Raw genomic sequence first — 22,628 nt, 5'->3', positions numbered from 1 at the left:
AACATGAAATTACTCCAAATGGAAACTGGCTCATTCCTTACAAAATTAGAATTGTCACCTGCTAACCTCCGCCATGCACTTTGCACAGTTCTTGGTTACATAATTACAGTAATACATGCTGCCCATGTATTATTTACAGAAATAATTCCTGCCTCGGATACGCTCTCAGTATTATTTGGGGAAAATATCTGTGCTCTTGATTTATTCCACACAGCGTTGAACGTTTGCACTGACAAGTTGAATTTCCTCGCAGATGCCGGCGAACTCGGCTTGCACTCACCCCTTTTAGCAATGTTGCAATTCTCTTTTTTTCTGTTCCTGTGAGAAAGAATTACCCCAACAGGCAGCGGTGTTTTGAGTCAAAAAAAGCTCTCCCCCACAACCCCAAATCGCCTGCTTTATCTTGCCTTACCTGCTGAGTGAACGGATTCTCCTTGATGTAGCTGAAGACAAACGTGGAGAAGAGGAGGTCTTCATTTAGTCCACAGCCCGCCATCATCAGTAGAAGATGGATGGATAGATGGAGGGATAGATGGAGGGATGGATGGATGGGACGGAGCGAGCGCCGACAGTCCGTGTCCGAGCCGCAGTCACGTGAGCGAGCGCCTGCTCCCGGGTCCAGGTTCCAGCCCGCACGCGCGCGCCACTATCCGCGCCCTCAGCACAGCCTCAAACCACCTGTTGCAGCCCCTCCGGGAACAGGCTGACAAGCATCAAAGCTCTGCTGCTCACTGGCAAAGCAGTAGCTTTCCTCTCCTCAAAGCCTCCTGGACCCTGCAGTCACGTGCGCGCACGCCTCCTTTTCTACAGCTGGCGTGACACCAATCCAGAGGCAAGGCAGGGAAGGAAAAGAGGGAAAAGGCTGCTCTGGGGCTTCGGTGTGAAAATCGGTGTGAGTCCAGTTAGGGCTCAGGGTAAGTGATGATAGGTTTCAAATCGGTGCTCGGTAACGCCAGAGTTAATGCCGACAAATTGCAATACAGTCAACACAGACTTTTCTTTCTCTCTGGTAATTTCTACTCCTGGGAAATAAGGCAAAAGTGTCACGTGCGCGATCCCAGCTTCCTGGCAAGTCCAGCAGAGGGGGCTGGGAATTACAGGTAGACTGTGATACAATTAGTCACCTATTCCTGTCAGAGATAGCGGAGATCCCAGATGAAAATGCGTGGGGGAGGAGGGGGGAGGAACCGAGAGAGAAACGGTACCGATTTATTTTAATTTCTTGCCAGAATTACTAGTACGTCGCCTTCGCCTTGGTCACCAATTCAGACGATGCAATAAAACCAGTTGAACGTTTATGGGGTTAATCCAGCTGTTCAGTGCAGTCAGCACCTGAGATTTCAGTTGTCCTTTTAACTTTCACTTTTCGTCCCAGGAGACACTGTTCACCAATCGCACTTTCAGAGCTACACCGGACCAGATTCTACAAGGAAATGTAATAGGATTAAATGAATCAATTCCGGCCAGGGGCCATGTTTATACAGTGTTTCAAAGATGATCACTTAGTCTCTGCGGAACTGTTTTCACAGTCTTTGCACGAGTCCCAACAGTCACCCCGTAGTAGATACGAAACGGTTGTTAAAACGCGCAGAGCTCGCTGTAAAATCGGTGCTTTCGGACACTAATGACTTACTGCAACGTTTCCTGATGAAGATCAGCCCCTTTAACCGGAGCCCAATTTCCACCGGCACCAGAATGCCATATGTTATATCCTGAATTAACTTCAGATATGTAGGCTGCACAGTTTTAACCAGTAAATAGCTTTTCCTTGATGTGGAATATGGCACTTTTCCGCTGGTTAGCTACTCTAACCCGAGATATTGGGCAAGATCATTCCTGAATGATCAGATAGTTGGATAAAAGCACAGGATCTCCCAATCGGTTACAGGGCAACGAATATCACAATCCTACTTTGCTCACCTAATTCGCAGGAAAGCTAGTTATTCCGACCAGCACTTTTGAGATCAGAATCAGAGATTGTTAATAAAAATGCTGAAACCTCATACCCTTTCCTCGGCCGATAGCCTTATTTTCGATGTAGGAAATCAGGTCGGTAGATAGTCTGAATTGTATTTCTCGGCAAGGTTATAAAAATGTTCTTTACGTCTAGCTCTAATTTAACACCCACCAAGATATTTCCTCCTGACTGCACAGGTTGATATAAAAAGCGTGTTTCCAGGTCATGTGAGGATGATGAGCTTGGTGTCTATGCAGGTGCTGAATACGTAATGGAAAACGTCTGAAACCTTGGAGAGTTCCGTTGCTATCGACCTTTCCTCCACAACAATATAGTACAGCCTACTACTGCACGCAAATATTCAGCCGCGATCTCACTCAAAAGATTTTCATTACAGCAGAAAAGCCATCCGAAAAAAACAACAGGACTTCATTTAAAGCAGAACGCTTGAGACGGAGAATTCAGCTTTCGAGCAAAATCAGCAGTACAAATTAAGACGAGCTCGCTCGTTTAACAAAAAGCAAAGTTTAGGTTTGCGTTCACTTACTCGGGTAATGAATAAACACACCGTGCACAGAATTCTGTGGGGTGGCCTCTTCCAAATATAACAGAGTATCGTGGGAAAAGGCTATTGCTATTACTAGTTTGTGGAATTAGCTGCAGACAGTACTGCTTTCCTTTCACTCTGAAAAGCAAAGTGTCATAGCGGCGGTATAAACCCACGCACCAATTTAGCAACACTTGCATAAGCATTATGCTACGTACACGCTCAAAGAAACAAATATATATTGGTAAAACAATATATATACATATATTAAAACAAATTTGCGTCTGAAGTTTACTCCATAAACGTTTAAACGGTGCTTAGATTTTGTGGCAATGACTTTTGCACTTAGTTTATTTTTTGGCTTCAGTTCAATTTATGAGCTTTGAATAGCTTTTGGCCCCTTTTTGGAAGCCAGGCTTGTAACTGGAAAATAGCTAACTTTATCAAATTTAACAGCGGACAATAGAATATTCAAATATGTTGATCACATGAAAACCATTCCAGAAATCGCTTGTATTTTGTGTAGATGTAGGTCTGCAGGTTGGGTCCGGAGCTGCGCTACTTGTCTCCTTGGCATTTCCCTTTGATATTAATTAGATACGCTGTAGGGACTCGTTGCCACGTGATTGATATTGCTTTCTCCTCGTCGTAATGCATTGGCAGTACACTAAGCAAGTTAGTTCGAGTAGAAGCTGCACTGCTGGGTTCAAAGTGGAATCCGGACCTCCGACATTCCCCAATCTTTGATTCGCTTTGGTATATAGAGTTCAAAGAGACGCAAACTTACTCCGTTCTAAATACAGATTTTTCTTGATTTCACAAAGTAAAAAAAAATCCTAAAACGATGTTTTTGGGAGCCAGCTACAAAAGTATTATTATGTAATTTTCAAACGAGATAGAAACAACAACTGCATTCATGTAACATAATTAAAACACTCCTCCTTGTAACAGGATGATATATTTTGTAAGAGATCGGTTGGTCTTGTTTTCAAGACATCCCTTGGTCTCTTTAGCACTATCTTATGTCAACTTGGTCTCGAAATTGCGGGCAAAGTGGTTACCGAGATTCATTTAAATTCCTTATGGAAAATGCACGGACAGTTTCTGAATTCGTCCAACTAATCCCCGACAGTGGGTCTTGATACACACGGGGGATGGGTGGTGGCAGGGCCTGGTTAGCATATACCTCGCAAGTTCAGACAGCCTGGTTATGCAACCTCTTTACAAAAATGAATAATTTAAATAGCAAGTATCTCTGTTGAAACTTGCAAAGAAGCCGGGATTTGCACTTAAAACGGGAGTGCTGTGTTTAGACTTAAAAATTTAAACTGGGCAATAGAAGGCGCAATTGGGAAAATGGCTGACGTATGCCTCAAAGAGAGCAAGTGAGAGATTTTAGAAATCCTTTATTTTTAAAATTTAAACCTGTTTGGCCTAAAGTAGAATGCATTTTTAAAACAAATGCAACTCATGTTTACATTTTGGTAATTTCTAGAACATTCTGACAGCATTTGCGAAAATCTGGATGGCATTCAAGTAAACGTTCACAGCAAAGTATGGGTGTCGCTGGGGGCGGATACCCACTTTGAACTGTTTGAAGTTGAGATGATGGTGCTGGCTTATTGAAGCACAGCAACGGTGTAGTGGCAATTTTAGAATTACCATCATCTTAAGACATTTATTTTCTAGGAATACAGTAGTGTAGTGGTTATGGTACTAGACTAGCAACCCAGATGTCACAGATCATAGAAAGTTTACAGCACAGAAAGAGGCCACTTGGCCCATCGTGTCTGAACTGGCTGGGAAAAAAAGCCACCCCGCCTAATCCTACTTTCCAGCATTTGGTCTGCAGCCCTGCAGGTTACAGTACTTCAGGTGCACAGCCAAGCACCTTTTAAATGAAATGAGGATTTCTGCCTCTACTACCCTTTCAGGCAGTAAGTTCCAGACCCTCACCACCCTCTGGGTGAAAAATATGTTTCCTCATCTCCCCTCCAATCCTTCTAGTAATCACTTTAAATCTATACCCCCTAGTCACTGACCTCTCTGCTAAGGTAAATAGGCCCTTCTCATCCATTCTATTCAGGCCCCTCACAATTTTGTGCATCTCAATCGAATTTCCCCCCAGCCTCCTCTGTTCCATGAAGAACACCAACAGCCTATCCAATCTTTCCTCATAGCTGCAATTTTCCAGTTCTGGCAACATCCTCGTAAATCTCCTCTGTACCCTCTCTAGTGCAATTACATCCTTTCTGTAATGAAGTGTCCAGAATTGCACACAGTACTCAAGTTGTGGCCTAACTAATGTTTTATGTAGTTCCAGCATAACCTCCCTACTCTTATATTCTATGCTTTGGCTAATAAAGGAAAGGATGCCTTCTTAACCGCCTTATCGACCTGTTCTGCTTCCTTCAGGGATCCGTGGACATACACTCCAAGTTCCTTCACTTCCTCTACACCTCTCAGGCTGAATGGCCTCTTTCTGCACTGTAACAGTTCTGTGAAGTGCATCACCTCACACTTCTCCGGGTTGAATTCCATTTGCCACTTTTCTGCCCAATCCTTTGATATCTTCCTGCAGTCTATAGCTATCCTCCTCGCTATCAACCACGCTGCCAATTTTTGTGTCGGCTGCTAACTTCTTGATCATTCCCCCTACATTTACATCCAAATCATTAATATAAACCACATAAAGCAGAGGACATAGTACTGAGCCCTGCGGAACCCCACTGGAAACAGCCTTCCATTCGCAAAAACACCTGTCAACCATTACCCTTTGTTTCCTGCCACTGAACCAAGTTTGTATCCAGCTTACTACATTCCCCTGGATCCCATGGATTTTTATATTTAACCAGTCTGTCATGTGGGACCTTGTCAAAAACCTTGCAAAAATCTATGTAGATCTCATCAACTGCAGTACCCTCATCAATCCTCCTTGTTGCTTCCTCAAAAAATTCAATCAAGTTAGTCAGACATGACCTTCCCTTAACAAATCCATGCCTTTCTAAGTGACAATTTATCCTGTCTCTCAGAATTGATTCCAATAATTTGCCCACTGTCAAGGTTAGATTGACTGGCCTGTAATTATTCAGACTATCCTTGACACCCATTTTAAACAAAGTGTCATGAACATGCTTCCATTATTAATATTTTTTGAGGATTTGTGTTTAAAAGACTGTGGAAAATACCTGAGGACATGCTGGAATTTTTTTTTTTAAAAAGGGTCAATGGAAAGACACTTGGGACTTTGTTTAAAAACAAACGCTTACTAAAAGTCACAAGTCTTAAACTACGTATACTGCCAGAGCCTTATGGACTACGGAACTATCTGGAGTTGTTTACAAAGAAGTCATATGTCTATATTTATGGCTCAGGAGTTTTGGTTTCGTTTTTGGATATTGTTTGGAGTGCAGTTGGTGGATAGCCAGCTAAGAGAGAAGCCACCCAACTCATTCTTTTACCACCTGTTTTGAAAAATCTTCTGAGAATCCAGTGTGATAGCTGAAACCACGGATGCAGTAATTCTCCTGAAAAGCCTGTAAGACTACGACTCAACATCTCCTGAACAGAAGTGCTCCAGAAAGATCCCAGTGACAGCCATCTATGTGTACCCAGACGCCAGACCAAAAGTCATCTGGAATATTTCATATCTTATCCTTTTGTTCTTCAAGAATTAACAAGTATTTGGCCAAAGTATTTTTATTTTTGTAAAGTTGATCTCTGCAGAGAAAGCTTCTGTATTTTTTCTTTAACCTGCGCGTGTGTGTGTTGGGTTATTTAGAAGGGAATATATTTACATTTTCATATTTCAATCTGTGTTAATAAGCTTTGCATCTTTATTGAATAAGCCTTGTTTTATAATTTAATAATTTTGTTGTTTATTAAAGAAACCTGGTTGTTGGATTTTTATTCTGAAACTGATGTAAAATGTATAATTGGTCGTATCAGTAACTGGGTAAAACATTTAAATATGTGTTGTGACGAGTGGAGTAGTGGAACTAGAGAAAGACTGCATTCCTCCAACCTCGGTCGTAACAAAAGGTACAATATTAGAAGACCTCCAATCCTCCAGCACTCCACCTGTATTCGGTGAGGATTGGGCAGTTTGGTCAGACCTTCTGCTATTTCCACCCTGGTTTCTTTTAACAGCCCTTGGTATATTTCATCCGGCCCTGGTGACTTAACCACTTTCAAGGATGCTAATCCCTTTAATGCTTCCTCTCTCCCTATGTTTATCACATCCAATATTTCACACTCCTCCTCCTTAACTACAATGTCTGCATCGTCCCCTCTTTTATGAGGACAGATGCAAAATATTCATTAAGAACTATACCTACATCCTCCGCCTCCACACATAGGTTACCATTTTTGTCTTAGTTTAGTTTAGTTTAGAGATACAGCACTGAAACAGGCCCTTCGGCCCACCGAGTCTGTGCCGACCATCAACCACCCATTTATACTAATCCTACACTAATTCCATATTCCTACCACATCCCCACCTGTCCCTATATTTCCCTACCACCTACCTATACTAGGGGCAATTTCTAATGGCCAATTTACCTATCAACCTGCAAGTCTTTGGCATGTGGGAGGAAACTGGAGCACCCGGAGGAAACCCACGCAGACACAGGGAGAACTTGCAAACTCCACACAGGCAGTACCCAGAATTGAACCTGGGTCGCTGGAGCTGTGAGGCTGCGGTGCTAATCACTGCGCCACTGTGTCTTCTGTGGGCCCTACTCTTTCCCTAGTTATCCTCTTACCTTTAATGTATTGATAACACATCTTTGCATTCTTTTTGATTTTACTTGTCATCATTCTTTCATGCCCTCTCTTTGCTTTCCTAAGTTCATAAGTTGAGACAAAAACACAGGCTGGGTGATTACTTTGCAGAACACTTCCATTCATTCCACAAGCATGACCCTGTGCTTCCTGATGCTTGTCAGTTCAATTCTTGACTTTGTTCCCACTCTGACCTTTATGTCCTTGTCCTGTTGCAGTGTTCCAATGAAGCTCAATGCAAGCTCGAGGAACAGCACCTCATCTTTCAACTGGGAATTTTACAGCCTTCCGGACTCAACATTGAGTTCATTAATTTTAGATCATAACCTCTGCCCCATTTTTTTCTTTTAGTGCTTTTTATGTTGCTGGTTCGTTTAATTAAGAGGGCTAAAAGGGGTCATGAAATATCTTTAGCAAACAGGGTTAAAGAAAATCCCAAAGCCTTTTATTCATATGTAAGGAGAAAGAGGGTAACTAGAGAAAGGATTGGCCCACTCAAGGACAAAGGAGGAATGTTATGCTTGGACTCAGAGAAAATGGGTGAGATTCTAAACGAGTACTTTGCATCGGTATTCACCGAGGAGAGGGACATGACGGATGTTGAGGTTAGGAACAGATGTTTGATTACTCTAGGTCAAGTCGGCATAAGGAGGGAGGAAGTGTTGGGTATTCTAAAGGGCATTAAGGTGGACAAGTCGCCAGGTCCGGATGGGATCTATCCCAGGTTACTGAGGGAAGCGAGAGAGGAAATAGCTGGGGCCTTAACAGATATCTTTGCAGCATCCTTAAACACGGGTGAGGTCCCGGAGGACTGGAGAATTGCTAATGTTGTCCCCATGTTTAAGAAAGGTAGCAGGGATAATCCAGGTAATTATAGACCGGTGAGCCTGACGTCAGTGGTAGGGAAGCTGCTGGAGAAGATCATGAGGGATAGGATCTATTCCCATTTGGAAGAAAATGGGCTTATCAGTGATAGGCAACATGGTTTGGTGCAGGGAAGGTCATGTCTTACCAACTTAATAGAATTCTTTGAGGAAGTGACAAAGTTGATTGATGAGGGAAGGGCTGTCGATGTCATATACATGGACTTCAGTAAGGCGTTTGATAAGGTTCCCCATGGCAGGCTGATGGAGAAAGTGAAGGCGCATGGGGTCCAAGGTGTACTAGCTTGATGGATAAAGAACTGGCTGGGCAACAGGAGACAGAGAGTAGCAGTAGAGGGGAGTTTCTCAAAATGGAGACGTGTGACCAGTGGTGTTCCACAGGGATCCGTGCTGGGACCACTGTTGTTTGTGATATACATTAATGATTTGGAGGAAAGTATAGGTGGACTGATTAGCAAGTTTGCAGACGACACTAAGATTGGTGGAGTAGCAGATAGTGAAGGGGACTGTCAGAGAATACAGCAGAATATAGATAGGTTGGAGAGTTGGGCAGAGAAATGGCAGATGGAGTTCAATCAGGGCAAATGCGAGGTGATGCATTTTGGAAGATCCAATTCAAGAGTGAACTATACAGTAAATGGAAAAGTCCTGGGGAAAATTGATGTCCAGAGAGATTTGGGTGTTCAGGTCCACTGTTCCCTGAAGGTGGCAACGCAGGTCAATAGAGTGGTCAAGAAGGCATACGGCATGCTTTCCTTCATCGGACGGGGTATTGAGTACAAGAGTTGGCAGGTCATGTTACAGTTGTATAGGACTTTGGTTCGGCCACATTTGGAATACTGCGTGCAGTTCTGGTCGCCACATTACCAGAAGGATGTGGATGCTTTGGAGAGGGTGCAGAGGAGGTTCACCAGGATGTTGCCTGGTATGGAGGGCGCTAGCTATGAAGAGAGGTTGAGTAGATTAGGATTATTTTCATTAGAAAGACGGAGGTTGAGGGGGGACCTGATTGAGGTGTACAAAATCATGAGAGGTATAGACAGGGTGGATAGCAAGAGGCTTTTTCCCAGAGTGGGGGATTCAATTACTAGAGGACACAAGTTCAAAGTGAAAGGGGAAAAGTTTAGGGGGGATATGCGTGGAAAGTTCTTTACGCAGAGGGTGGTGGGTGCCTGGAATGCGTTGCCAGCGGAGGTGGTAGATGCGGGCACGATTGCGTCTTTTAAGATGTATCTAGACAGATACATGAATGGGCAGGAAGAAAAGAGATACAGACCCTTAGAAAATAGGCGACATGTTTAGATAGAGGATCTGGATCGGCGCAGGCTTGGAGGGCCGAAGGGCCTGTTCCTGTGCTGTAATTTTCTTTGTTCTTCTTTGTTTCCCTCCGCCACCCCCCCCCCCCCCCACCCCACCTCACAACCACCCTTGTTTATTTCTTAATCCCTTTATTTTCCTTGTGTTTGGACAGCTACTATCCTGTCATTTATACCTCATCCAGACAGATCTTTTGTTTCTTCACTTGTCCCATTACTACCCACTTTGGCTTTGTACAATGAAACCTTTGGTCATTTAATCTCTCCTGCCCTCCAACCTATCATAGACCTTTTTTGTTCTTTTCCCTTCCCCCCCTTTCACTTGCTCAACATCTATTACATTTCTAACCTTTGCCAGTTCTGTTAAAAGGTCACACAGACCTGAAATGTGAACTGTTTTTCTCTCCACAGATGCTGCCTGACCTGCTTAATATTTCCAGCATTTTCTGTTTTTGTTTTAGATTTCCAGTATCTGCAGTATTTTGCTTTTGTGATCTACGTTGTTTTCATTGATCTCACCAAAGCCTTTGACCTCGTCAGCAGACGTGGTCTCTTCAGGCTACTAGAAAAGATCGGATGTCCACCAAAGCTACTAAGTATCATCACCTCATTCCATGACAATATGAAAGGCACAATTCAGCATAACGGCACCTCATCAGACCCCTTTCCTATCCTGAGTGGCGTGAAACAGGGCTGTGTTCTCGCACCCACACTGTTTGGGATTTTCTTCTCCCTGCGGCTCTCACATGCGTTCAAGTCTTCAGAAGAAGGAATTTTCCTCCACACAAGATCAGGGGGTAGGTTGTTCAACCTTGCCCGTCTAAGAGCGAAGACCAAAGTACGGAAAGTCCTCATCAGGGAACTCCTCTTTGCTGACGATGCTGCTTTAACATCTCACACTGAAGAGTGTCTGCAGAGTCTCATCGACAGGTTTGCGGCTGCCTGCAACGAATTTGGCCTAACCATCAGCCTCAAGAAAACGGACATCATGGGACAGGAGGTCAGAAATGCTCCATCCATCAATATCGGCGACCACGCTCTGGAAGTGGTTCAAGAGTTCACCTACCTAGGCTCAACTATCACCAGTAACCTGTCTCTCGATGCAGAAATCAACAAACACATGGGAAAGGCTATGTCCAGACTGGCCGAGAGTGTGGGAAAATGACGCACTGACACGGAACACAAAAGTCCGAGTGTATCAAGCCTGTGTCCTCAGTACCTTGCTCAATGGCAGCGAGGCCTGGACAACGTATGTCTCAATTCATTCCATCTTCACTGCCTCCGGAGAATCCTTGGCAGCAGGTGGCAGGACCGTATCTCCAACACAGAAGTCCTCGAGGCGGCCAACATCCCCAGCTTGTACACACTACTGAGTCAGCGGCGCTTGAGATGGCTTGGCCATGTGAGCCGCATGGAAGATGGCAGGATCCCCAAAGACACATTGTACAGCGAGCTCGCCACTGGTATCAGGCTATCCATGTCTCCGCTTTAAAGACGTCTGCAAACGCGATATGAAGTCCTGTGACATTGATCACAAGTCGTGGGAGTCAGTTGCCAGCGATCACCGGAGCTGGCGGGCAGCCATAAAGGCGGGGCTAAAGTGTGGCGAGTCGAAGAGACTTAGTAGTTGGCAGGAAAAAAGACAGAAGCGCAAGGGGAGAGCCAACTGTGTAACAGCCCCGACAAACAATTTCTTCTGCAGCACCTGTGGAAGAGTCTGTCACTCTAATATTGGCCTTTATAGCCACTCCAGGCGCTGCTCCACAAACCACTGACCACCTCTAGGCGCTTACCCATTGTCTCTCGAGACAAGGAGGCCAAAGAAGAAGAAGATCATAAGTTGAGAATTTGAATCTAATAAATCTATCACCAGATAAAATGGCCATGGAAGATGCAATGACGACCAGTTAATTATTTTTAGTTCTGTTGATTGTAGGATAAATATTGGCCAGGATACTGGAGAGAACACCCTAATCAGAAAGTTGTGGTTTTGTGCCCTAGTTCAGCAAATAATCTAAGCCGACATTTCAGTGGAATAGTGAGGGACAACTCCATTGTTCGAAGTGCTGTCTTTCAGATGAGGCAATAAACCAAATGTAGATTTAAAACATCACACAACATTATTCAAAGAAGAGCAGGGTAGTACTCCCAGTATCCTAGCCAATATTCATCCCTCAATCACCAAAAACAGATATACTGGTGGCGCTTCTGATTTGTTTTTTGTGAGGCCTTGCTTTGTGCAGGTTAACCACCATGTTTTCCTGTAAAACAGCAGTGCATTGACCATTGAGTTGTCCTGAGAATGGGAAAAGCACAAGATAAATGTGAGTTTTTTGTTCTTTCTTTCGAGACAGGTTTAGGACATGCACCCTGCTGCCCCACCACCTGAGAAAAGTTTGATTTGACAGTATATAGTGGATTTTATAACATTTTGAGGTGATTCATTTACACATTATAAATATTGTGTTTGACACATTGGGTTAGAATATACCATAGCCTACAAATGAACGACATCCACCGGTCATTAGACTTGTTCTTGGCTGTTTAAATGTTGCACTGTAAGTTGGTGAAAGTGGGAGATGGAATGGCATGGTACCTTCTAGAGGGCCTATAGAACCTGTCAAATTGTAAAATTGAGGATTGAACAGCAGAATTTGAACCAGGAAGTGTAAGTTAGAATTGTAAATTCAGTGTCAAATCAGGTACAAAAAGTAAACGAGAGAGAGAAAGAAAGATTGGATTGAGAGAGAGAGAGGGAAAAGAGACAAAGAGAAAGTTTTTAAAAATATATTGTTTTATATCTCCAACAACAATTAAAAGCTGAAGGAATGAGACTCCACACTCGTAATAGTTCATTTTCCATGTCAGAGAGGCTATTTGGCAGTATTTAAGACACCATTTAAAAGAAGATACTTAGGCTGAAATGGACAAGCAATAACTTTCTGGGGCGAGTTTAGTTCATGTCTACTATTCAAATACAGGAACTTCATGCCATTCAATGCATTTGAATGGTGAGTCGGACAGCAAGTTGCCATTTTTGAAAAGCTAACAGCACCATCCAGGTGGCAGCATAGACAGTATTGTCCAGATTTTTGTGTTTAATTGCTCATCAGCCCTCACCTGAAGTTGTTTTGTTATGTGTCCATAAATAATGGTGAGCACCATTGGCCTGACTATTATTTTGACAGTAAATTCTGGCCATTAATGTCATTTCCGTATGATGCCATTATATTGGAAAATCCTTCTGCTTTATATTGAGACCACCAAATGTAAGTCTCTGAGCTGGTGAGTGGAAAAGACAGATAAGTAACACAAGCAGTGAAATTGATCAGCCATGGTCATAATTAGAAGGATCAGGCTTTTTGTCATCATCATCTTCATCAAAATCAAATTGGCTTTCCGCCTTGGCTATGAATGATCTGCAGAAGAAGAAATGATCTGATAATTCAGCATTCTGAGGTTGATGAGATAGGAACACCTGTGGATATAATTGGGAGGTAGATTCTTTAAAGTTCTGCAGCAGCTGCAAGCAAGCTTCTATATCTACTCACCTGCACCTACCCTTAGATCACTAATGATGACAATGCCTTTCCAGGAACTACATGCCTTCTTCTTGTATAGGGTTAGCTCATGTTTATCCAGGATGCCACCTCAGTCACCTGCCTCTCCTGTCCATTATAAGCCCATTTTTCCTGGAACAAAATACAGGTGGGAATAGACAAATGATGTAACAGGGATAACAGGATCCAGAAAGTCCTTGTAACATGAGATGTTGAGTTGCAAGAGGCTGTATGCAAGTAAGACTTGTTAAGAGGGTTCCAGACATAGGTTGCAGGTGAAAGAGCTAGACACCCATTGAACCAGAGTACACTGTGCATGCTAATTTGGCATTCCATTCAAGTAAGTGAGGATAATCGGTGGAGGAGGTCCCAAGATGCCAAAAGGAAAAGTCCTCTTTTTTTAAAAAAATCAATACGTTATCTTGTTTTATTTGACAATTCTAACAAATAACTCAATACCAGCAAGAAGGTGCAAAAAAGTTTATATAAACCAGATGGGTAAGGCTATGGGACAGTGATGCACCCCCTCATCCTCCAGCTACGTCCTCTTGCTTTGCCTCCCTTCATCAGGTCATTTTTCTTTTCCAGCACTGGTCTGCCACCTTGGGGATAAAAGAAGTGGTATCCAGTGCCACTGCCACTTCCCTCCACAGGGCTCTGGCTACTTCCTTAAGTGCAAAGCCAGCAATATTTCATTTGACTTCCTAATTTGCTCTGTAAATTCTGGATCAGAAATATTTGCACTGTGCACTTACGCCTTCTCAATACCATAAGGATTCCATGATGTGTTTCAACTCCTGAAAATTCTCCAGTCTTAAATAGGCTTAGAATTGGACGGCATTTTCGTTCAATATCCTGAAGAAGCTGGAGAAGAAAGCATTTAGCTGTTGACCCTCCAAGAAGCTGCAACTATAATTGCTGCAGTCTTTTAAATCTTGCAGTAAGAACTTAAGAAATACGAGCAGGAGTAGGCCATATGGCCCCTTGACTCTCTGGCATTTAAAATCATGACTGGTCCTTGAGTTCAATTCTGTTTTCCTGTCTGATTCCCATATCCCTTGATTCTTTTAGGATCCAAAATGCTATCAATCTTAGCCTTGAATATACTCAATGTCTGAGCATCCATAGCATTCTGGGTTAGAACTTTTGAAAGATTCATAACCCTCTGTGAAGAAATTTCTCCTAATCTCAGTCCTAACTGGCAGTCCCCTTATCTTGAGACTATGGCACTTAGTTCTAGAGTCTCCAGCCGGGGGAAACTGCCTTTCAGCATCTACCCAGCACTCTTGTATGTTTCAATGAGATCGCCTCTCATTCTTCTAAACTCCAGAGAGTATAGACACATTTTACTAAATCTCTCCATATAGAACAACCCACTCAACTCAAGAATCAATCTCATGAACCTTCGTTGCACCCCCTCTAAGACAAGTATATCCTTCCTTAGGTATAGAGAGCAAAATTATACACAATACTCCAGGTGTGGTCTCACCAAAATAAAATAAAAGCAAAATACTGCAGATGGTGGAAATCTGAAATAAAAGCAAGAAATGCTGGAAATGCTCAGCAGGTCTGGCAGCATCTGTGGAGGGAGAAGCAGAGTTAACATTTCAGGTCAGGTCTTGCCCAAGCCCTGTACAATTGCAGTAAAAATTCCAAACTCTTGTACTCTTATCCCCTTGCAATATTGTCTAACAAACCATTTGCCTTCCTAATTACTTGCTGTACCTGCATGTTAACTTTCTGCATTTCTTGTATGTCAAATTCCTCTGAACACCAACATTTAATATTTAATATTTTCTCACCATTTAAAAAATATTGTTTTTCTATTCTTCCTACATTTCCCCATATTATACTCCAGCTGCTACCTCCTGACCATTCACTTAAACTATCCATAACCCTTTGCAGACTTGGTTTCCTGTCCGCACCCACCACGAATCTAGCTGCACCACCAGCCCATCAACAGTTAGGCAAATGAGCTGACCCAATCCTCTGAATTCCTGTTAACTACCCAGTGCCTGCAAGTTCTGCCCCATTGGCATTTCTAATTCCCAAATGTTTCTGTGGAAATTTGGGATCGCTATTAATGCAAATCTTTATTGTCTTCCTGTCTCTATCAGCAGCACCCTCCATGGCTTCATGCCCAGCATTTTAATTTTTTATTCTTTATTCATTCACAGGACATAGATATCGCTAGCAAGGCCAGCATTTATTGCTAATACCTAACTGCTCTTGAGAAGGTGGTGGTGAGCCACATTCTTGAACTAGTCCAGTCCATTTGGTGAAGGTAGGGAGTTCTAGAATTTTGACCCAATGGCAATGATGGACGCCAATATATTTTCAAATCAGGATGGTATGTCACTTGGAGGTGGTGGTGTTTCCATGTGCCTGTTGGAGGGAGTGAATGCTTAAGGTAATTGATGGTGTGCAGATCAAGCAGACTGCTTTGGCCTGAATGATGGCAAGCTTCTTGAGTGCTACTGGAGCTGCACTCATCCAGGCAAGTACACCATACTCCTAACTTGTGCCCTGTAGGTGGTGAAAAGTTTTTTGGGAATCAGGAGGTGAGTGACTCACTGCAGCATACCCAATATCTGACCTGTTTTGTAGGCACAATATTTGTGGCTGGTCCAGTTAAGTTTCTGGTCAATAGTCACCCCCAGGATGTTGACCTTGGAAGATTTAATGATAGCAATACCTTTGAATGTCATGGGAAGGTGGTTAGACCCTCTCTCTTGTTGGAGATGGTTGTTACCTGGCACTTGTATGGCACGATTATTACAACCCAAGCCCAGATATTGTCCATATCTTGCTACATGTGGAATGGGCTGCCTCATTATCTGAGGAATTGCAAATGAAACTGAGCACCGTGTAACCATCAGCAAACATCACTCAATGTTTAATTCTACGGAAAGCGACTTGCTCATGACCCTCACCCAAAATACGTGGCTATCACCCTGGACAGGACTCTTGCCGATCAGCCTCATCTCATCAACATCAACACCAGGGTGAACCTAGTCCAGAAACTAACTGGAAGAGCATAGCCAGAACACTTTGCACTGCAACAGCAGCCCTAGTATACTCTGCTGCACAATGCTGCTCTGCCTCATGGTCCTGCAGCCACCACACAAAGATCATGGGTGTACAGCTAAACATCGCCATGAGGATAATGTCAAGGATGCTTAAGTTCAGTCCAACTGAAGGGCTCCCAATGCTGTTTCACATTGGTCCACCTGCATTTCTCCGTGATGCCATCATGCTCCATAAGATGGAAAAAGTCATGAGCAACACTGACCTTTCTATTCACAAAGACTGAAAAACCCACCATAAAAGCATTTAAAATCACTCTGGTCATTCTGGGAAACAGCAGCTAATATTCATGCAGTTGGCATAAATCCACTATCCTTATGGACAGAATCATGGGACACGTGCATCACTGACCCAACAGCAGAGGTCCCTGGCTTTGACCTCCCTTGAAGACAGTGGACAGTGAAATCTATACAGGCCTGGATGATGCAGCCACTTGCTGCAAAGGTGGAAGATGACGAACAACCCAAAGTCCGAGTGTGGGTATGAGTCCCAGATCATGGAACACATCACATCAACCTGCTCACTAAGATCTGTTGCAGGAGGCACCTCATTTCTCCAGTCAGCATCTCAGGACACCATTGAATGAATAATCAAACTAGACATTCCATTAAAAGCTGTTCCCATCATACTAAAGTAGTAGTTGGAGCAAACATCACCACTTCTGACCTTTGTGATAAAGGAAAGATCATTGATGAAGCAGCTGAAGATGGTTGGGCCTAGGACATTGCCCTGAGGAACTCTGAGAGTGATGTTCTGGGGTTGAGATGATTGGCCTCCAACCATCACAACCATCTTCCGTTGTGTTGGGTATGACTGGAACAAGTGGAGAGTTTTCCGCTGCTCTCCATTGGCTTCAATTTTACTAGGGCTCCTTGATGCCATACTTGGTCAGATGCTGCCTTGACATCAAAGGCAGTCACTTTCACATCATTCTGGAATTCAGCTCTTCTGTCCATGCTTGGATCTAGGTTGGAGCTGAGTGGTCCTAGTGGAACCCAAACTGACCATTGGTAAACAGTTCATTGGTGAGTGAGTGCTGCTTGATACACTGTCGATGATATCTTCCATCACTTTTTTGACGATTGAGACAAATGAGCCTGTAATAGCCTAATTGAATTTGTCCTGCTATTTGTGAACAGGACATACCTGGACAATTTGACAAGTGTTGTAGCTGTAGGGAACAGCTTGGCTCGAGGTATGGTTAGTTCTGGAGTGTAAGTATTCAGCATTACAGTCAGGATGTTGTGAGGGCCCTTAGCCTTTGCTATATCCAATGCACTAAGCCATTTCTTGATATCACTTGGATGAATTGAATTGGCTGAAGGCTGGCTTCTGTGATAGTAGGAATCTCAAGAAGAGGCAGAGAGGGATTATCTATGTGGCACTTCTAGCTGAAGATGGGCATGAATGCTTCAGCCTTGTCTTTTGCATTCAGATGCTGGGTTCCACTGTCATTGAGGATGGGGATGGTCGTGGAGCCCCTTCGCCTATTAGTAATTTAATTGGCCAGCACCATTCATGACTGGATGTGGCAGGACTGCAGAGTTTTGATCTAATCCGTTGGTTGTGCAACCGCTTAGCTCTGTCTATAGCGTGCTGCTTCTGCTGTTTAACATGCATGTAGTCCTATATTGTAGCTTCACCAGGTTGGCACCTCATCTTTAGGTACACCTGGTGCTGCTCCTCACTCGTCAATGACTCAGGGTTGGTCCCTTGGCTTGATGGTATTGGTAGAGTGAGAGATATGCTGGGCCATGAGGTTAGATTGTGATGGAATACAGTTCTGCTGATGGCTCATGGTGCCTCATGGATGCCCAGTTGTGAGCTGCTAGATTTAAAGGGCTTCTTTTATATGGGATAAGTATGATAAAGTTCCTGCACTTTCTGCAAGTTGCCTCTGTGGTTGTTACCGACTGTCTTCTGCAAGCGGAATAAAAGAAATGAGAATTTCCAATTGTCACTGTGACATGCAGTAATATTCAAGTATCAACATGCAGCCCATATGGTGTGTGATGATTTTTTTTAAACAGTCAGCCATAATAGATGGGAGGATTCCTTTGTGCTGAATGCACATAAATAGGAATGAAGGAACACTTCAAATGATATGATGTAGTAATGGCCTCCTTCCGTGCTGTAAATTTCTATGGTCTTTCAATTCCCCCAAGACCATCAAGCCTCGGGACTAACCCTGGTAGAATGAAGAGTGCAGGAGGGCATGCCAGGAGCAGCACCAGGCATACCAAAAAATGAGTTGTCAGCCTGGTGAAACTACAACACAGGACTACTTGCATGCCAAACAGCGGAAGCAGCACGCAATAGACAGGCTAAGCAATCCCATAACCAACGGATCAAATCTGAGCTCTGCAGTCCTGCCACATCCAGTCGTGAATGGTGGTGGACAATTAAACAACTGACAGGAGGAGGAGGCTCCACAAACATCCCCATCCTCAATGATGGGGGAACCCAGCACATCAGTGCAAAAGATAAGGCTGAAGCATTTGCATCCATCTTCAGCCAGAAGTGCCGAGTGGATGATCCATCTCTGCCTCCTCCTGAGGTCTCCAGCATCACAGATGCCAGTCTTCAGCCATTACGATTCGCTCCGCATGATACCAAGAAATGGATGAAGACACTGGATACTGCAAAGGTCATGGGCCCTGACAACATTCCGGCAATAGTACTGAAGACTTGTGCTCCAGAACTAACCATGCCCCTAGCCAAGCTGTTCCAGTACAGCTACAACATTGGCATCTACCCGGCAATGTGGAAAATTGCTCAGTTATGTCCTCTGCACAAAAAGTGGGACAAATCCAACTCGGCCAATTACCACCCTATTAGTCTACTTCTGAACATCAGCAAAGTGATGGAAGAGGTCGTCGACAGTGCTATCAAGCGGCACTTGCTCAGCAATAACCTGCTCGCTGACACTCAGTTTGAGTTCTGCCAGGGCCACTCATTTCCTGACCACATTACAGCCTTGGTCCAAACATGGAAAAAAGAGCTGAACTCCAGAAGTGAGTGATTGCCCTTGACATCAAGGCAGCATTTGACTGAGTGTGGCATCAAGGAGCCCTAGCAAAACTGGAGTCAATGGGAATCAGGGGGAAAACTCTCTGCTATTTGTAGTCACACCTAGCACAAAGGAAGATGGTTGTGGTTGTTGGAGGTCAATCATCTCAGTTCCAGGACATTACTGCAGGAGTTCCTCAGGGTAGTGTTCCAGGCCGAACCATCTTCATCAATGACCTTTCCTCCATCATAAGGTCAGAAGTGGGGATGTTCGCTGAGATTGCACAATGTTCAGTACCATTTGTGACTCCTCAGATACTGAAGCAGCCCATGTCCATATGTAGCAAGACCTGGACAACATCCAGGCTTGAGCTGATAAGTGACAAGTAACATTCGCGCCACACTAGTGCCCGGCAATGACCATCTCCAACAAGAAAGAATCTAACCATCTCCCCTTGACTTTCAATGGCATTACCATCACTGAATACCCCACTATCAACATCCTGAGGGTCACCATTGACCAGAAACTGACTGGACCTGCCACATAACTGATGTGGCTACAAGAGCAGGTCAGAGGCTAGGAATCCTTTGGCGAATAACTCACCTCCTGATTCCCCAATGCCTGTCCATCATCTATAAGGCACATGTCAGGAGTGTGATGGAATACTCTCCACTTGCCTGGATGGGTGCAGCTCCAACAACACTCAAGAAGATCGACACCATCTAGGACAAAGAAGCCTGCTTGATTGGCATCCCATCCACCACCTTCAACATTCACTCCCTCCACCACCGATGCACAGTGGCAGCAGTGTGTACTATCTACAAGATGCACTGTAGCAACTCACCAAGACTCCTTCCAAACCTGCGACCTCTACCACCTAGAAGGACAAGGGCAGCAAATGCATGGGAATACCACCTCCAAGTTCCCCTCCAAGCCACACACCATCCTGACTTGGAACTATATCGCTGTTCCTTCACAATCGCTGAGTCAAAATCCTGGAACTCCCTTCCTAACAGCACTGTGGATGTACCTACACCCCAAGGACTGCAGCGGTTCAAGAAGGCAGCTCACCACCACTTTCTCGAGCAATTAGGGATGGGAAATAAATGCTGGCACAGCCTGCGACGCCCACATCTCCCAAACGAATAAAAAGAAAGACTGATGATCTTGAAGGTCTGCAGCACTTATTGTCAAAAAGGATCCCCTGATCTGCAATATTGCTCATCTGCCTCATATGAATCCCTATTGCCCCATTGAAGAAGAAAGACACTCTGTAGTTGACTCCACTACTTGCAAACTTGCTTTTCCATAGATTACTTTCTGGTCTCACAAAAAAATGCCCGGAGCTTGCCAACATTATTTTAATTAGCCTGACCCCTGGAAACTAAGTTGAGTTAGGACTGTACAAGTAGCACAATCTTAGTCTGCCTGAGTAGTATGCTTTTCATATGGAAAACAAATAAGTATAACTCTATGGCAAATTTATAACTTCTGATCATTGCAGTGATGGCAGCAAAATATTGCCTTATCGCAAGTTCTTCATGTCACAGGCCATGACACATTTGACAAAATTAAGATTTACTTTAGAATTATTGTACCCTTTTGTATTTGTCGCATGACTTTAAAACTGCCTTTGCATTCAAAGGCCGTTATGAACAATGGTGGGTTCGTCAGGTGTGGCAAATTTTATAGAATCATAATCGTTAGACACATCTCAGAGGGGTTCATAATTTTTTGTGTATTTGCTAATAGCACATTATCTTTGTTGCATTGACATGTGTACAGGTCTTGTGTTTAATGGGTGCCTGTATCCATCATACCTCAGGAGTCGCAATTCATATGTAAAGAATGCATCACATTAGCATCTGATTAACTTAGTTTCATGATCATGAAACAACAGCAAATCATAACTAAATAGGCGTGGAACATGCCAATAAGCAAGTCTGAAGTGGGAACAAAACCAACAATCAATCACAATTTGAAGAACTATGAAACATGAACAGCTAACAACACAGTTACCAAAATCAAGAAGTAGAAATAGCTGCAAATTGTTTTTGAAAATCATCTGGACCACCAAAGTAAGAGCCCTAATTCTGGAACTAGCAGTTGTAACATAATAAGTTTATAACATTTACAAGAAATTGGTTAACCTTACGTTAAAAAGGTATTTTTATTTAAAATGTCTCCACCATATTTTTCAATTAGATGTCTGTGCTTCTGAGAAGGCTAGAGCTTGAATTCACGGCTTGTCAGAGCTATCATAATCAACTGAATCAGCAGGAAGAACGATGTAGCAAACTGCAAATCCTTTATGTGTCTACAACATCTGACCTTTTACTTACAATTGACAACAATGATGGACCACCACAGTGTGTGCCAGGACTTACTTATTGGATGCCAAACAGCTTCTCTTTCTCTGTTTATGAATGGAAAATTCCTAAGGATCACCCCCATCCTCTTCTATGAAAACTATTTTTAGAAACAGTGCAATTAATCAGACTTCATTTTTTGTGTAACATGTCAAAATGAAATAAAGCTTGAACTTTTAAACTTTTTCAAATATAATTTGGCTGAAAAAAACAATGCAAGTTAATATGATCAAGTGTTGTTTATCTTGCACAAAAATACCAGATAATGACCAATCTAGGAAGAGAAAGTCTAGCCATCTCTCTTCAACCTTCAACTGTACCATTGCTGCCAGGTCTTGTATTATCATAAGAAATAGGAGCATGAGTAAGCTGGACAGCCTGTTGATCCTGTTCTGCCATTCAGTGAGGTCATGACTGATCTTCTACATCAACTCAACTTTCCTACCGCATCCCCATATCCCTTGACTCCTTTACTGTCCAAAAACCTATTGATCTTAGCATTGAATATACTCAATGACTGAACTTCCAAAGCCCTCCAGGGTAGACATTTCTTTTCATTGTAATTCTAAATGGCCAACCCATTATGGTGAGACTCTGACCCCTAGTTCTAGACTCTGCAGCCGGGAGAAACAGCCTTTTAGAATCTATCCTGTCAAGGCTTCTGAAAATGTTATACATTTCTATGAGATCAGCTGTCATTCTTTTAAACTCCAGAGAATATAGGCCCATTCTACTCAAAATCTCCTCATGGGAACAAACCTCTCATTCCAGGAATTAATCTAGTGAACCTTTGTTGCACCCCCTCTAAGGCAAGTATTACCTTCCTTAGGTAAGGAGACCAAACTATATTGCAGGTGTGATCTCACTAAAGCCCTACATAATTGCAGCAAGACTTCCTCACTCTTATACACCAAACTCCTTGTATTAAAAATTAACATACCATTTGCTTGCTGTTCTTGTGTTTGCATGTTAACTTTTTTTTTTGTTTAGTTTAGAGATACAGCACTGAAACAGGCCCTTCAGCCCACTGAGTCTGTGCCGACCATCAACCACCCATTTATACTAATCCTACACTAATCCCATATTCCTACCACATCCCCACATTCCCCTACCACC

The 22,628-nt window shown here is 43.3% G+C and overlaps 1 protein-coding gene and 1 long non-coding RNA gene across 6 annotated transcripts in view; one reads left to right on the top strand and one right to left on the bottom strand.

Annotated features, from left to right (window-relative positions):
* Positions 1–762, bottom strand: part of ppargc1a (peroxisome proliferator-activated receptor gamma, coactivator 1 alpha) — a 725,688-nt gene extending 724,926 nt beyond the window's left edge. For all 5 annotated transcript variants that reach the window (XM_068037464.1, XM_068037503.1, XM_068037512.1 and 2 more), the window contains exon 1: positions 413–762. In XM_068037464.1, coding sequence (XP_067893565.1) covers positions 413–499 — 87 coding nt within the window. In that variant the 5' untranslated portion in view covers positions 500–762. The remainder of the gene's footprint in view (positions 1–412) is intronic.
* LOC137372960 (uncharacterized) lies at positions 611–21,697 on the top strand. The gene is made up of 2 exons (XR_010975534.1): positions 611–914; positions 21,349–21,697. It is a non-coding gene; the product is annotated as an uncharacterized lncRNA (long non-coding RNA).
* The last annotated feature ends 931 nt before the right edge of the window (positions 21,698–22,628 follow it).

The sequence above is a fragment of the Heterodontus francisci genome, chromosome 1 (assembly GCF_036365525.1).
Source record: "Heterodontus francisci isolate sHetFra1 chromosome 1, sHetFra1.hap1, whole genome shotgun sequence".
In the NCBI taxonomy this organism is placed as follows: Eukaryota; Metazoa; Chordata; class Chondrichthyes; order Heterodontiformes; family Heterodontidae; genus Heterodontus; species Heterodontus francisci.
This window is presented reverse-complemented; position numbering and strand designations above follow the sequence as displayed.